This window comes from Siphateles boraxobius, unplaced genomic scaffold, assembly GCF_051911475.1.
Source record: "Siphateles boraxobius isolate OS27281-9 unplaced genomic scaffold, OSU_SipBor_1 31, whole genome shotgun sequence".
Classification (NCBI taxonomy): domain Eukaryota; kingdom Metazoa; phylum Chordata; class Actinopteri; order Cypriniformes; family Leuciscidae; genus Siphateles; species Siphateles boraxobius.
In genome coordinates this window covers 17,161,270-17,179,096 of record NW_027508931.1, presented here as the reverse complement: position 1 = coordinate 17,179,096, position 17,827 = coordinate 17,161,270, and the positions used below count along the sequence as shown (strand labels likewise).

The 17,827-nt window shown below is 42.3% G+C and overlaps 1 protein-coding gene and 1 long non-coding RNA gene across 3 annotated transcripts in view; one reads left to right on the top strand and one right to left on the bottom strand.

The window, feature by feature from the left end:
- LOC143697004 (uncharacterized) overlaps positions 1-17,827 on the top strand; it is a 222,041-nt gene that overhangs the window by 28,886 nt on the left and 175,328 nt on the right. The window lies entirely within an intron of this gene.
- unc13c (unc-13 homolog C (C. elegans)) overlaps positions 1-17,827 on the bottom strand; it is a 265,168-nt gene that overhangs the window by 134,888 nt on the left and 112,453 nt on the right. For both annotated transcript variants that reach the window (XM_077193956.1, XM_077193957.1), the window contains exon 16: positions 12,493-12,621. In XM_077193956.1, the coding sequence (XP_077050071.1) occupies positions 12,493-12,621 (129 nt within the window). The remainder of the gene's footprint in view (positions 1-12,492; positions 12,622-17,827) is intronic.

Sequence of the window (17,827 nt, the reverse complement as noted above, 5' to 3'; positions counted from 1 at the left end):
ACACACACACACACACACACACACCATGATGACACCCTCTCTATACAAAGACTATTGCTGAATTCCGTACCGCATACTAACATACTAATCTTACTGTTTTTGCCATAGAAAGATGTGGGGTAAATAGTAAGAGTAGTATGCTATAGTATGCGGTTCCGATTTCAGCATATTGCTCTTGCAGCTGAGTCACTCCACCTAAATGCGAGATTAAATAAGAGATGGATATTCCTCAGGGCATGTGAGTGAGCATATGTGTGTGTGAGAGTTAGCATCTGATGTTGTAAGAGAACTGATTGTTGAGAAACTGAGGATCAAATTCCAGGGCAGAAGAATAAGAAGGAAAGGCACATTTTATTCTTATTTATAGGGCATGTGTGTCTGTGGGTTGTATATTTTGAATTAAAGATGAGATGCACTAATAACTATAATTTAGTGTCGTCAACTGATTAAAAAGAAAACACGGATTGCAACGGGATAAATTAGAACAGGATTTTTCTAGATGGTGAAAAGTGGGCGGTCTGGCTGAGGTCATTGGCTGAGGTAACATCAACTGAAAAAGAAAGCTATTTCAGAGCAAATTATTATGCATTAATGATTGCAAAAGGCAAATCTCTGTCTCTGGAATAGTGTGCACTGATAAATCACACACAAAAAGGAAAGAAATACAACAGTAAAACATTATGATATAAACCCTTTCTAATTTATCCGGTTGCAATCCTTGTTTCACGTCGGATAGCTATGAAAACTTGTTTCACGTCGGATAGGTCTTGGTTACGTATGTAACCCTCGTTCCCTTTGTACAGGGAATCGAGACGTGTCTTCGGGGGAGTTCCCTGACGAATTGGGATCACGCTAGGGAGACCAATTGCCTTCGAGTAAAACGAGCCAATGAAAGTTGGCATGCAAGATTTGCATTCCGCGACCCGCCTACCAGCGCGGGTATAAAAGGCGGAAGTAAACATTGCTTTTCGCTGAGGAGCCGAATGGTGTCCAGTCCTCCGCGAAGGTACAGCTGCATGGCGAAGGGACGACACGTCTCCGTTCCCTGTACTCAGGGAACGAGGGTTACATACGTAACCGAGACGTTCCCTTTCGTCCTGGGAACTACGACATGTCGTCGGGAAACACACTGCTGTTCCGCAAGACAGTGGATATTGGATAACACTGGGAAAATGCGGAAGCCCCAGCCTGGCTGAGGAAGGCCAGGAATACACATATGTACTAGCCCGAAGGAATAGTGAAACATATGGCAGTCCCTGAGGTAGTCCCAATCCAAGGGAAGTGGGAGCGTACTCAACAGGGACGACGAACGAGTCCGTCAAGGGGAAGACACGGCTGAACTGCACGTGGCATCATGGGTCACAATAGGAACCACTGGCGCACCCAGTCTACTAGCAACTCCTTACTAGAGGTAGCAGACCTGGTGCCGGGCGGTCCGCCACGCCCAGCACCGAGGGGTGAAGGAGGAACTCACGAGGCTCACCGACGTAGGGCGCCAACGGAGCAAGGAATGCACGTATCCGCTGCGAGGCGGAGTGGCATAGCAAGCCGACACAACCTATTCCCTCGACCCACTGGCTGTAGCAAGAACTCGGGAGGAAACAGGTTCCACACGAAGGCCATAGAACCTAGTGAACGTGTTCGGTGTTGCCCAGCCCGCAGCTCTACAGATGTCTGTCAGCGAGGCGCCTTGAGTCAAAGCCCAGGAAGCGGCAACACCACTAGTGGAGTGAGCGCGCAACCTGGGAGGACAAGGCTCACCCAGAGACTCATATGCTCGGGTGATAGCATCCACTAACAAGTGGGCTAACCTCTGCTTGGAGATGGCCTTCCCCTTCTGCTGGCCTCCGTAACAGAAAAAGAGCTGATCTGAGGTTCTGAAGCTTTGCGTTCTATCAATATAAACCCGCAGGGCACGGACGGGACAGAGAAAAGCCAGGGCTGGGTATGCCTCCTTCTGGGGCAGCGCTTGCAGGTTCACTACCTGGTCCACGAAGGGAGTGGTAGGAACCTTGGGCACATATCCGAGCCGGGGTCTCAACACAACGTGAGAAAGGCCTGGCCCGAACTCTAGGCACGATTCGTCGACCGAAAAAGCCTGCAGATCCCCGACCCTCTTGAAGGAGGCCAATGCTAACAGGAGCGCCGTTTTAATGGACAGGATATTAAGCTCTACTGTCAGCAAAGGCTAAAAGGGGGGACTTTGAAGAGCTCTAAGTACAAGAGCTAGGTCCCAAGAGGGTACAGAGTGCAAAACACGAGGTGGATTTAACCTCCTGGCACCCTTAAGGAATCTGAGGACTAGGTCGTGCTTCCCCAGGGACTTACCTTCCACTGCATCGTGATGCGTGGCTATTGCGGCGACATACACTTTGAGGGTGGAGGGGGACAGCCTCCGCTCCAACCCATCCTGCAGGAAGGAAAGCACGACACCGATCGGGCAAGTCCGGGGGTCCTCCTGACGGGAGGAACAATAATCGACGAACAGGTTCCACTTCAATGCATAGAGGCGCCTCGTAGAGGGGGCTCTAGCGGAAGTGATGGTGTCTACCACTGCCTGTGGTAGACCACCTAGAACCTCCGCGTCCCGTCCAGGGACCAGACATGGAGTTTCCAGAGGTCTGGACGCGGGTGTCATAGAGTGCCCCGTCTCTGAGAAAGAAAGTCCTTCCTCAGAGGAATCGGCCAAGGAGGGGCTGTCGCGAGGAGCGTGAGTTCCGTGAACTAAGTCCTGGTGGGCCAATACGGCGCCACTAGAAGGACCTGCTCCTTGTCCTCCCTGACCTTGCACAGAGTCTGTGCAAGAAGGCTCGCTGGGGGAAACGCATACTTGCGCAGGTCCCGGGGCCAGCTGTGAGCCAGGGCGTCTGTGCCGAGGGAGTAAAACCACTGGCAATGGGTCGTGTCTGGAGACGCAAACAGATCTACCTGTGCGGCTCCGAAGACACTCCAAATCAGCAGGACCGCCTGAGGATGGAGTCGCCATTCTCCTGGCAGGGGAGGCAATCGCGAGAGCTCGTCTGCCACACGGTTGAGCTCCCCTGGAATGTGAACGGCACGAAGCGACCTCAGATGCTTCTGACTCAATAGGAGGAGGTGGGAGGCGAGTCGCAACATGCGACGGGAGCGTAGACCACCTTGATGGTTGATATACGCAACGGTCGCAGTGTTGTCTGTACGGACCAGTACGTGCCTGTGTCTGAGAAACCCCTTGAGGCGACCCAGGGCTAGACGTACTGCTTGCAACTCTAGGCAGTTGATGTGCCAATGCAGTTGAGGCCCCGTCCACAGACCTGAAACTGCATGCCCTTTGTACGTGGCCGCCCACCCGAGGGCAGAGGCATCCGTGAAAACCACAGCATGCCTGGAAACCTGGACTAGGTGCACTCCGGCCCGTAGAAACGCAGGATATGACAACAGGGAGAAGGTTTGGCGACAGTGCGGGGTCACTTTAACGCGGAACGTGTCGCTATGCCACACCCACCTCGGGACTCGATCGTGAAGCCAGCGCTGAAGCGGTCTCATATGTAACAGGCCGAGCGGCGTTACTGCGGCTGCGGCTGCCATAAGCCCCAGAAGCCTCTGAAATTGTTTCAGTGGAACCGCTGTCCTGCCTCGAAAGGACCTGAGGCAGGTGAGCACTGACTGGACGTGTTCCTGCATGAGGCACGCAGTCTGGGCGACCGAGTCCAGCTCCATACCGAGATAAGAGATCTTCTGCACGGGGCAGAGTTTGCTCTTGTCCCAGTTGACCTGAAGCCCCAACCGGCTGAGGTGCCGGAGCACCATGTCCCTGTGATTGCACAACACATCTTGCGAGTGAGCTAGAATGAGCCAGTCGTCGAGATAGTTGAGAATGCGAACGCCTTGTTCTCTGATGGGAACAATTGCCGCCTACGCGACTTTCGTGAAGACACGAGGCGACAGGGCCAGCCCGAAGGGTAGGACCTTGTACTGATACGCTCGACCGTCGAAAGCAAACCAAAGAAACGGTCTGTGTCGAGGGAGAATCGAAACGTGAAAGTACGCGTCCTTCAGGTCAATCGCTGCAAACCAATCCGGGGGACGGATGCATTCGAAAATGCGCTTCTGCATGAGCATTTTGAACGGGAGTGTGTGCACGGCCCGATTCAAAACTCGCAGGTCCAGGATTGGCCGTAACCCACCGCCTTTGTTGGGTACAATGAAGTAGGTGCTGTAAAACCCGGACCCCATCTCGGCAGGAGGGACCGGCTCGATCGCGTCCTTCGCCAGCAGGACGCAGATTTTTCCGCAAGACAGGGGCATCCACTGTGCGCACACGGTGAAGTGGATGCCCCTGAACTTGGGAGGACGGCGTGCAAACTAAATTGCATAGCCGAACCGAATGGTGCGAATGAGCCATCGGGACGGACCCGGAAGCGTTAAAAATTTTTTTGTTTTAGCCAGGCTTCCAGATACGGTCTCAACAAACCCACCCGAACCACCGGTGTACCCACGGAGGGGCAGCGAGGTGGAAGGCAGGGACCTGGCTCTGGTGGCATTGTAGCGACCAAGAGCGGGGTCTGGGCGTTTTAACTTGACACCAACCTGCTTCCACCTGTGGGCAGACGACAGAGAAGGCCCGTGGGCATTCTGCTGCGGGTTGCCCGGTGGCGAAGGGAGGGGGAGAGACGAAGAACGAGGCCCTGACTCCTCGTGTCCTGGTCTCTGCGCCTCCGGGCCCAGCTGCAGACCGGAGCGACGCAGCCGAGGCAGCGTGACTGCAGTCTGCAAGCTGGGGAGAGGGAAACGGGAGTGGTGCAGCTCGGGGGCGGCACGCACTGCCATTCTGACCCTCTCAGACGGAAGAAACTGGTCTTATTATACTGCCAGTCTCGACCGTGAGGGGAAACGAGGGACGAGGCCCGGGGGCATCGAGTCCTGGTTTCCCCTCACCCAGCGAGAGACGAGAGTGACAAGGCCGTAGCCCTCACTGCCATCTGAGCGCTGGGGCCCGTGAACGACTCAGAGGAACCACCCACGAACCACCCACGAACGCAGTCTCAACACACTGATTAGGCATGTGAAACAGTGATCGTGGCCGTCAACCAGGCATGCAAGATAGTGAACGTGGCCATCGCTTCGATGACACACGGCACGCTGGGTGCTCAAGCCTTCAGGCAGGGCGAACAACGTGCCGACGTGGTCATGCTCTCATAAGAAAGCATAAACCACCCACGAACACAGTCTCAGCATGTTTGCGATGCGCTAGAGGAGTGAGTGGTTCCCTCAGATCACCAATGTTATTTGCCAAAGTAGCCCTCCTCTGGTGCACTAGAAGAGAAACTAGATCGGGAAATAAGCAAAGGGACTCACCTCATAGAGGCACGCGAGTCTTGATCTTGACCGCGCATCTTGAGCGCCGAATGACGCACGCTGGGTTGCCGTGACAACCCGCGCTGTCAGCCGGCGCTCGGCGGCACACGGCACGCTGAGCGGCTCAAGCCTTTACGAGAAAGGGGAGATGAACAACGTGCCGACGTGGTCATGCACTCCTAAGAGAACATGAACCACCCATGAACGTAGTCTCACATACTGATAAGACATGTGAAACAATGAACGTGGCCGTCAAATAAGGACAGGAAACGATCGCATCCGGAAACACACGAGTGAAACGTCATCCTGAAAAGGACACGATCTTCACTCGTGTTGCTCTTTCAGGAAGAAAGTACTCTATCGTGCTGTAGCACACAGGGACCCAACGCGGCAACACAGCGGGGAAACTGCAAGCCCGCTGTGCGCACTCAACCGTTTACCAGCTGTGAAAACAGCTCTTGAATTAAAAGATGTGCTGAAACGCCATCTCACCAACACAGAGAGATCCCCTCCCGAAACAGCTGACTCGTAGCCGTAAGAAAAATACAATCTTAAAGCTCACTCACTCAGAGAGGACACAATCGGTCGGCTCCGAAGCTAAAAGCATTGCGCAATGTTTACTTCCGCCTTTTATACCCGCGCTGGTAGGCGGGTCGTGGAATGCAAATCTTGCATGCCAATTTTCATTGGCTCGTTTTAATTTACTCGAAGGCAATTGGTCTCCCTAGCGTGATCCCAATTCGTCAGGGAACCCCCCCGATGACACGTCGGAGTTCCCAGGACGAAAGGGAACTAATATACTGTACCTCCACACAAAAGAGTGTGATGACATGAATGGAGATAGCATAACCCATATGACAAAAGGGAATATTGCCATAACACACACACACACACACACACACACACACACACACACACACACACACACACACACACACACACACACACACACACACATGATTACCAGTGAGATTATCCATCATTACCCCTCCACACTGGACTATTGTCATTACCTATTGAAACTACATTTCCCATAACTCTCTGCCTGGACACATCATCCCTAATTGCATCCAACTGTGTCTCATTACCTTCTTTTACTCACCCTATAATTGCCTGGTTTTCACATTCATTCCCTGCAAAGTCTTGTTTAGTGTCACTACTGCATTTCTGAGTGTGTTTGCATCCTGTTTCTCCCGTGTCCTGGTTCTCTTTATTCTCAGCCTGTTCCCTCGGATTTCTCTCTTTGCCTCAGCCCTGATCTGTTATTGTTTGTATTGTTTGTGTATGACCCTTGCCAGTTATATGGATTACGTCTTTGGATTACCCTGTTCAATAAATACAGCATTTGGATCCTCAACCTTTGTATCTCAGAGCAGTTTGTGACACGCACACGCACACGCACACGCACACGCACACGCACACACACACACACACACAAGATTGGAGCTTCAGTGTGCTAATCCTCCTGAGAGATTGACCCTTCACCCCCCCCACCCCCCTCGCTGAAGATGGACCACTCCAAATTATCTCTGTCTTTTCTGTGTGGTTATTTCTGCCTTCAATAAAATCCCAGTGTTTGGTGATTATCTCTAAAATGAGGCCCTGCAGCAGGTTTGGAGTCATTTTTTAGCCTGAGCTCCAAAGATCCAGATCTTACATCAACCCTTATTTTACTGCTCAGAGGTTGCTTTTTCATTGCTCATGAGACTAAATTCAACACAAAACAGCATTTTACTATTCTTTCCATTTTACCAGACTTTGGTATCTTCGCAAATCTGAGCACAGTTTGAGACATTGTTGAGATGTCTTTTGAAACTTTAGAGAAAACACATAAAGACATATCATACACCCCTACTAAGAAGATAATCTGCATTTAGCATAAAAACAAATCATTCATTTTGTTTTGTCTAATTTATATGGTTATAGAAAAGTAAACATATAGAGACATTCTGCTCAAAGTAGTTAGATGTAAACTATCTCTCTATAATCATATAGACCTCTGCATATCACTGTAATTAACTCTTAGCTTTCATTAAAGGGTGCTTTGAGGGGTTCACTTTATTGTGGGTTTCTGGTGGTGTTCTTTTAGGTGTGAAAATAGCGTACACCGTGTAAATCACATCTACCTGTCCTGCTAATTGCTACTTATGCAATATGTGCAATTTATTTCAACATCACTTTGGTAGGAAAATGCTTTTAATAAGAACATAAATGAAAATGTAAAGTGGTTAATCTCTCTCTTTCTTTGGTAGCCTAGATTGGTGAATCTCATGAAAACAACAGACCACGTCATCACAAAAATAGTAATATATATGTGTAATATATATATATATATATATATATATATATATATATATATATATATATATATATATATATCCAGTCAATTGTCTAGCCCCTCCCATCTTGTTACCTGATTATTGATTAATTTGCCCCACCTGTCCTCCCCACTTTACTTTTGCATTTTTTAAAATTTCTTTTGTTTGGTGGTTCACAACTGTAATAAATAATTTTTTTTTTTTTATTTAAATCAGAATTATTTTTATTTATTTTTTTATTTTTATTTTTTTATGAATATTACAATACAATTACAATAAAATAGTATTAGTTGTATCATTAAAACTCATTAAATATCATTTATTATATATTATGGAATGTAATTTATTTTATAGTATTAAAAAACTGTGGTTAACTGTCAGAAAATAATAATAAAATAGGCTGATACAATAAGCTTAATTTCTTTGTGCAAAACCTTATTTATTTTTCTACTTTTTTTGGAAAGTCAAATAGATAATACAGTGCCTCACATACGCAATCATTCATAGATGGTTGGATAAAAGTTTGAAAAAAAATGTTTTAATTAAATCTTACTACTCAAACTTGACATTTCTCTTGCCATATAGTCAATCAATATTTTCTGTCAGTTTCTTCATCATTTTATTTCCACCAACCTTGTTTCTTTGTTCTTTTTCAGCCTCCCTCTTTCTCTCCCTCTCTCCCTCTCTCTCTCTCTCTCTCTCTCTCTCTCTCTCTCTCTCTCTCTCTCTCTCTCTCTCTCTCTTTTCTATGGATCTCCTTCATTCACATCTCACTAACAGGATTTTGTTGTTTCCGACCCCACCTTGCACGTGTCTTAAGAGCTTTTTGACATGATTATATAACATACCAACCCACTTCTTAGTGATGCCGCTATATTTTATATATAAGACATCAAGAGGAAGAACATTCAATGTGCCCATTCCTGTAGCACCAAATAAAAGCCTATTTTCCTCTTCATGGGGCCGTTGCCTCAGTTAAAGAAGAAGATGGGTCAGTTCTGCAACTAAAAATAAGCCTCTCCACCAGCGAGAGTGAAACTCTGGCTCGTAATTTTAGCTGCGTTCTGTTCGGGGAATCCGAGCTGTTATTTAGGGCTGATGTAAGTTCTCTGGGCGCTGCTGAGGAGTTACACGTTTTAGTTCAGTCGCTGTGGATGAATGTGTGTTTTCCAGTCCTGCCATAGAGAGCTCGATGAACGTATAAACACAGAAACACTCCTATTTCTGTAGGATATGATCAGTGTTAGTTTACTATTGCTAAAAAAAATAGTTATGGTTAAAAATAGCTTTTGTTAATTAAAAGAATGCAGAAATAAAAATAAATAAGTAAAATAAAATATTAATATTCTTGAAATATTATATTTTTAAATATACTTCATTGGCAACTAACTTAAATAAAAGATGAAGTACCAAAATTAAGTTAAAGCTAAATGGAAATATAATTAAAAAATGAATAAAACTAACAAAACCACAACAAAATTAGAACAAAAAAGCAATTTAAATGAAAATAAAAGCAAACACATTTAATTAAAAAATAATAATTATTAACATTTTAAATAAATATTACTAAAATAATACATGGATGGTATTTTTCTTTTTCCATATAATGGTGATCCCAGAGAACATAAATAAATTGTAAAAACTGTGCTTAACTGTCATAAAAATAATCACCTTTTGCAAAAAATTGAAATGGTCCTAAAAACAGAATTCATTTTCTGTAAGCAAAAATAATTGGATAAGTCTTAAATTATCGCTCTTTTTTTGTCCAGAAGAAAAAACTATTTTGTTTCTTTGCAATCTGTCAAAAGAAACAGGATGATTTAGCTAAACCTACCATACTGATTTAATACAAGAATAAATTGATTATTTGTAGATGAAAACATATTTGACGCAGGAGAACAAAGTGAGACGTCTCTCTTTTGCAAACAAACAGAAACTGATATGAATAAACTGAATCCCACAGTTTAGAGATCTGAGTCATCTGCCATCGCCAGGGGAATACCTTCAGGAAGACACACGCTCGAAAAACTCAGATGCATTAAAAAGATTTAAAGACTGTGCCAGGAAAACTTTGGAAGTAGCACTAACTATCAACCCAGCAAATACTCATTTCCAAACACCTGAAATTTCCTTAATGCCTGAAAGTTGCAAAAAGTCAATTCATCCGTTCGAAACATGTTATTTAGTTAATTTCTGGTCATGTTTGTGTGCATCAGATGGATATGTTTTAAAGGAACCTGCAAAAAGTTCGATTTTCCTGTATATTAAACAGTAAATGTAAATAATTTGAATGAGTGTAAATGTTGAGCAGCAGTAGCACAGAACTCACAAGCTGCCAAAAATGTTTGTTTTTTTCAGGATGAATGAGACTTTGGAGCAACAAAAACAAGTATGTGCGAGATCAGCCCAAAAGGTGCAGTGCTATTGAACTAAAGAAAGTAAGAGTGCTTTCACACTTGCATTTTAGTTGGAAACAGGGCACGGTTCGCATGAAAAATTGGTAATGTGAAAGCTGTCATACAGACCAGGAGGGCTGAACTCGAGACTATCTGTAGCAGGTGATCTGAGTTCAGTTGCACTGGAACTGTAGCGTAATTCGCGTGAATGTAAAGGCTCGGACTCAGGTGCGTACTTGGAAGTAAAGCAACCGAGGAAAACATTTTAGCCAATGACGATGTCATTAGGTCAACAAAACACATGTAAGGGACGACAGTGGTGATGATTTACCTTGGATACGAGCGAGAGTGAGAGAGAGTGGAAAAAATGAATGACTTTTTAAATACATCAGCTAAACATTTCTTTAAGTGACATATCATGAAAATCTGACTTTTTTCATGTTTAAGTGCTATAATCGGGTCTCCGGTGCATCTACCAACCCAGAAAAAGTGAAAAGTGACAACCAGTAACTTTGTCTTGGTAAGCCTTTCTCTGCAAGCATGTCAAAAAATAAGCCGATCAGATTTTGCTCCCCTTAATCGGCACGTTTCCACCCACGGCACCACCATTTGGTTTTCGGAAGTGACAACAGTGTAACCAGTTCTAACGCAATGGCAGAAGTTTGAGCAAAGCATGCAAACTGCTCTGTCGTTGCTGCACAGACAAGCACAGAACAGTATTGGACCAAAACATGTCACAGCTGTCTTAAGACCTCAGGGAACTGTGTCAACTTGTGTAAACGTTAAACATTACGGTAAATGCAAGTCAATGACATGAATCAATGTAACTCCACAACAACTACATAAATGTATCCACTAACCATTCAGAAACGCCCAGGTGCTTCTAAAAGCTGCAACCTCTTCCTGAGTCTCTCCGTGAGGCTTCACTTGCTACTGATTATTTCTGGGATTTTGGATGATTTTGTTCACACCCAAAAAGGGGCAAATTTGATCTGGGGGGAACTTTGAGCTGACATTTCACAGACACATTCTGGGGACACCATAGATTTATATTACAACTTGTGAAAAGGGTCAAAATATGTCACCTTTAAATAAAACCATTTATTGTGGGTGTTCAAAAACAACAAAAAGCTATCATATGGCTTTAGAAGACTTAGTGGCTTCTTGGAATATAGCACATAAGTCATATGAACGACATTTTTATCACAATTCTTTTTGTGCTTTTGGGGGTTGACAAACTCTGGTCAAGATCTAGAAAAGAGCAACATGAATATTCTTTATAATAGTGACATAATGTAGATGGGTTTGGAACAACATGAGGGTTAGTACATGATGACTGACTTTTCATTCGTGGTGAACTATCTCTCTATATACACTAAAAAACAATGAAATATGGACACAGGAGAAAGTCTGAAGCACATCTAGAGAAAACAACCAGATTTTAATGACCCTTTGAGCAAGCGTGACATCGGTCCACACAGCAGATCCCTGTGACGGAGGATTCAGGGGTCAACGAATCAGATCATGTTGTGTGTGAATGCGTGAATGCCCCTGCGCTGGTGTGTGTGTGTAATGTGGATGGACCAGGAGAAATTTCATTGTTGTGTCTGACTGGAGGGATCAGATCGAAGTGACATTGCAATGAGAGACTCGCTATACAAACATACACATCTACAGCATCAGAAATTGTGTCATAACACTGCATGTACTTTACAACAGGGGTGAGAAGAAACGCTCTCTTCCAGCGAGGAAAGACTGTTCTCTCTCTGTTTCTGCACACTAATGCTATCGATGCGATAGCACACACACACACACACACACACACACACACACACACACACACACACACACACACACACACACACACACACACACACACACACACACACACACATCATTTGTCCAGAAACACCACACATCACAGATGTTATTTCTTAGAAAATGCATTACAAGAGTGTCGTCTAGTTGTACATATTTAACAAATCTCAATTCTCAAGGCGCAGATTGAGTTTTCTTCAACAGCATGTGTTATTATTCAGGTCGCTGCTATACACTTCAACACCAGGGCTCGACAATAAGGTCGAACAGACGTTCTTCTGATACTTAACAGATTGTCAATGGACTGATCGGGCCAGTGCCACACGTTTTTTTCATTTACACATTTTTTTAAAGTCCTGCCAATTTCTATCCATCTATCCACCCACCCATCATTATTTATTTAGCAAAAATCTAAACCACTAGCCTAACCAAGCCATTAGAAACATCCTTAGTGTTGAGCACTGATCACATGAAGCCTAAAAGAGAAAATAGAAAACCGTAGAAGAGGACAGTTTGTGTCAATGCCCACTAAAGCGCACCTTGTTGAGACATTATCTGCATTCATGTACTTTAGTATGATTGTGGCTCCTTTCTTAACCCTGCTGGTTAGTCTCTGCTCTTACCTGGTCCAGGAGCTGGTTGTAGAGCTCATGGCAGTTGTCAAAGATGTATTTGTATGTGGAGTCCAGACATGCCTTCACACAGTCTTTAACTACCATACTGGCTCTAGGAGGATTCTGCAGCTCCTGTACCTAGAACACACACACACACACACACACACACACACACACACACACACACACACACACACAAACCTCAGAATTAGTCAAATACTAACACACACATGCTTAAAATGGTTAATCACAACTTATAAAATCAGTAATCATGATGTATGCAGTATGCCGTTTCTAAGGTATTCTATGTAATAGTTTCTATGGCTTCCTAAAAAGTTTTCACAGTATTGCCATGTTAATGCTATGGTTGATTGTGATGTGGTTGCTATGGTGTTTTGTAATATAATGCTGTATCTATTAGAATCCACACAGAATACTGGAATCTACAACCATTCAGGATCCAGTTGCAAAAACATAGCCATTATGTTAAGACAACAGGTGTGTCCCAATTAGCAATCCCAATTCTATGTCGTTTTGTAGTATAAATGCTGCGAGTAGTATTAAATAACCGGATGATCGACTTATTTAACCAGAAACATGAAGTGTGAAATGTTGGATACTTCATGCACTCAACCGCCGCAGCTTTAATTACATAGTGGAGGAGGAGAGACTATCAGTCTCCGATGTTGAATGACAAATCATTTTATAGTTCATACAATACAGGATTGATAAGTACATAGTGTAAAGTGCGTCACTTGGGACACAGCTTTTGTCTCTAGATCTAGTATGACCCGCCACCCAGACAGCAACATAGTGTCGGCCCGAATCCAAATCCACTTGTACCAGATGTGGGCCGGATCTGGGCCGATACTATGTCAACACTATGTTGTTGTCTGGGTAGCAGTTAGTCAAGAGGCAGTCAGTCTAACTTTTGGTATCAAATTAGGCCAATCTATGTTTTTGTGTAACTGATTTAAAAAGTTATGAACATTCATAAAGAAAACAATTTGATGACTAACTGGTAAGACTAGCCTTAGCGGTTTATGCAACCGCTCCAGAACTCTGTAGCAACTGCATAGCAAAATAGCATAGCAACTCATACTTACTACTTACTTAGCAACCATATAACAATGCCCTGGCAACTACAAACAACACTTCTGCAAACACATAGTAACTTGCTATGTGGTTACTAAGGTGTTGCATACTGCTTCAAGAGTCCAGATGTTTTTGTTCACTATTACATTAGTGTTTTATTACTATTACAGATTACAGTCTGATCACTTAGTAAAATACCAGTACAGCTCTACTTAATAACAAACTAGATTTGAGGAATCATTCATGGATGACAAATCGTGAGCTTAGAATTATATGGTTCTATCTCCACTTTTGGTCGAAATTGAGTTTTTGACATACTCTTATCCATTAGGTGTTTATTAATGCCTGTGTGGTGTTATTTTTGTAAAAAAAATATTTAGTTAGTAGTTATTAATAAAATAAAAAGGTTCCATCTCACAAAATAGCAGGGATTTAAAAACTTTGATGCTCAATATCTCAGAACTACCCTAAACGGAGATAGAACTGTATAATTCTAAGCTCACGGAATGCTTCAGAACGAGCTAAAAGTCTCATACTTTTTGCCATTAATTAGAGAAGACAAACACACACACACACACACACACACACACACAGACACACACACACAAACAAACACACACACACACACACGCACACACACATTTTTCTCTCTATTTCTCTGCTTTTCTGCTGGTATATTTTGGACTTATTCCTTTCCTTGTACAGGAGCCGAAGAAGATACTGAAAACACTACCTCAGAATATGTAAAATAACATCAGAATATACATTAGAATGCACTTCTTTTGCCTTATGTAACTGACTAATGTGGCCCACTCATCTGCCTGTGCCGTGTTGGTGTTTCTGAATGCGGACGCTAAGGGGAGGAATAAATATCACCACGGCATGGGCACTCTTCCATTACCCATAATGCATTGTGACAGTTGGAGTTTTCATTCTATGCCTAGCGGTGTTCTCTCAGTGGGCGGGGCTTCCTCTGTCTCTTTAGCCGCGCTTCACTGATTTGCCTGCTCAGACCACTCTAGCTGTCAGTCATTAAAATGACGAAGCGCTTTTTTATCAGATGCAAGGCATGGATGAGCTGACAGCGCTAGGTGTGTATATGTGTGTGTGTGTGTGTGTGTATGTGACATCATCTCCTCATGCCTCAGTCTACTCTGTACAACTCAATCCTTAATTCTCTGGGTCAATGACAAACAAAGAAAATCAGGAGATGATGACAATTCTTATAAAAATACAAGCCAAGTAGTTAGATTATTTAAATATATTTTTTTTATATATAAATTAAGAAACTTTAAGATAAGAAACTTGAAATCCTGAAAATGTTTTTCTTGTCATATGAAAACAAAATGGCTTCCACCAAGTCAGTTACATAAATTATCAGTTAAAGAAATTATTTAATTTATATAATAAAATATAATACAAAATACAATTTATATTATTAAAATAAATGTATTATATTAATATACATATATATACATATATATATATATATATATATATATATATATATATATATATGTACATGCCTTATTCATTCATTCATTAATATATGTTCTTATAAACCATAAAATAATATTTTCTTAAATATTAATAATACAAAAAACACTTCAGTACAGTCCTCGTTTTTAAGAATTGCATTTTTAATGCAGCTTTTAATACATCTACATCAAAGACCCAAAACATATTCCATGCAAGTACACAAACGCTTCTAGCTACATAATCTTGATTCATGCCATTGCATTCTGAAATGTGCCAGGATGATATTAATAATGCAACTAGGGCACAGTTTATAGGTTAATAATATAACGTGGTTTAATGGCACCGACATTTGAAGGAAACTTCAAATTTGTGTCTGTGTTTGCATACTGTATGTTTGTGGCCAATGGCTGTCAATGTCTCAGCAAGGACTAAATTTGACAAAACGAAATAGCAAATGTGTGCACATCTGTGTAAATGAACTATATTAGCCTGGGAGGAGAAATGAAGGGGGAAAAAAATCAATCACTGTTTATTATTTGTATTGGATTTGATGTCTTTTTTACAACTCATATTGAACTGCAATTACAATAGTCAGTCATATATTAAAATGCCTGCAAACGGCACAACCGAGAATCAAGCTTAGAACTAACAGCAGGGGCAAATCATGGCTGTGATCTCATTTAAAGTATGTCTACTAAATAAAATAGTCTGGTTGGTTCCCCTTAAGCAACCTAAATCTCTGAGTAGTGTGATTTTACAAGCACTTTTGCTCTGAATACATTTCCAGACACAGACCAACAGCTAGAAATCAGTATATTCTTTATGACTTTTCAAAAAAGGCTGTATTGTCTCACTCAGAGCTGAGCTATAAGTCAAAGATGTTTTTATTGCCACGAGACCCCCAGAACAAATGGTTCTTGTTATTGTGCTCAAATAAATTTGACTCAAGTACATTTTCCAAGAGCCAAAATATTTTTTTATTTCGTGCAAACAAATGAGAAATCATTGAAACCCTGCAGCGCCGGTGAAAAATATTTCATTACAGACTGCAAAAGTGCAGCTTTATATTCGCAGCTGATGAAGCAGAACATAGATGAAAACAATCAGAGAGTATATTCACTTTATCTGTGCTCGCTGAAGTGAAACACATCAGAACTCTCTCAATGCAGGACTCTTTTCAGGAAAGCTGAGATTAGCAGCTCATTACACTCGAGACAATCAACACGAGATCTGTATCAGAACGGCTGTGAATGAATGAGTGTAATATAGAAATTCTCAATCGGACAAGTCAAGAACTTGTCAGGGTCATATTTCAGCCCCAAAATATATTAGCATAAAGAAAATGAAACATAATTTGGTAACACTTTACGGTAAGGGTACATGAATTATCATGAATTCATGTATAAATTCATGCATTAATTCTGCATTCATTCATGCATTAATATCTCATGAATCATCAGGAACTAACACGAGTTCAACGTTTTTCATTCATGATTTCATGGATGAACAACGCCTTAATTAAAACATTAACTAAGATCAGCACATCATCATGAATTATGATTTATTATGCATGATCATTATGTTTTCTTTGTTCTTTGTCTAGGTCAGTGACCTAGTCAACACTTTAGTTGAGGGGCCACACACATGATGAAGTCATTGGTAGATAATGCTTAGTTAATGATGACTACTGTATTGGACAGACCCCAAAATAGACCAATCGCAACTCATAGCACACAAATTCTGTTGACATTCAAATACAGTAGTCATCATTAACTAAGCATTATCTATCAAGGACTTCATCATGTGTGTGGCCCCTCAACTAAAGTGGTGACTAGTCCTTTGAAACACTGATGAACAATGTGCTATTAATGGTGGCATAACTGTGAACAAAGAAAACATCATGATCATGCGTAATAAATCATAACTCATGATGATGTGCTCATCTTAGGTAATGTTTTAATTAAGGTGTTTTTCATCCATGAAGTCATGAATGAAAAATGTTGAACTTGTGTTAGTACCTGATGATTCATGAGATATTAATACATGAATGAATGCAGAATTAATGCATGCATTTATGATAATTCATGTACTCTTACCCTAAAGTGTTACCCATAATTTTTATGGCTATTCATAGATCTTTTTTCATTGTGGCTTTATTTTTCATGACAATTAGACAATTACACCCTAAATTACCATTATTGTAGGCTGGACGAATAATCCAAAAGTAATCGAAATAGCAATTCATAACATCTAACCGGTTATTTCGTTTTCTTAAGCTTGTTAATACTTTCCCCTTAAAAATATACTACTGCATGTGTAGTCACGTGAGTTCGCACCATCCAGTCAGCGGCATAGAAGCAACATGGAGGAAAACTGAAACCTCACAAAAGTTTGTCAATTGTATGTGTTTTAAGGCTTGCCAATTTGAACATTCAAGGGATTCAGGTGACCCGAGTTCGAGTCCTGGTTCAAGGTTTGGGCTTTCTCAAGCTAAAATCGAAGTTTGTTTTCTTCAAATATTGTAAAATAAAAAAAATATACCACCTTTAATAGTTGATCATATTTACAGTACAAACCTATGAACTATGTAATCGAGGTAAAATGTAGAGATTTTGAGGTCATATTGTCTAGTCCTAAGTGGGAACGCCAATGAAAAAATCATATCCGTTTATGCCGTGGGGGAAAACAAACTATTCAAATTAACACGCGTAGACCTTGTTAGCTGCTTTATCTTTACTCTTTGTAAAGATTACGACTGAAGTTAAAAACC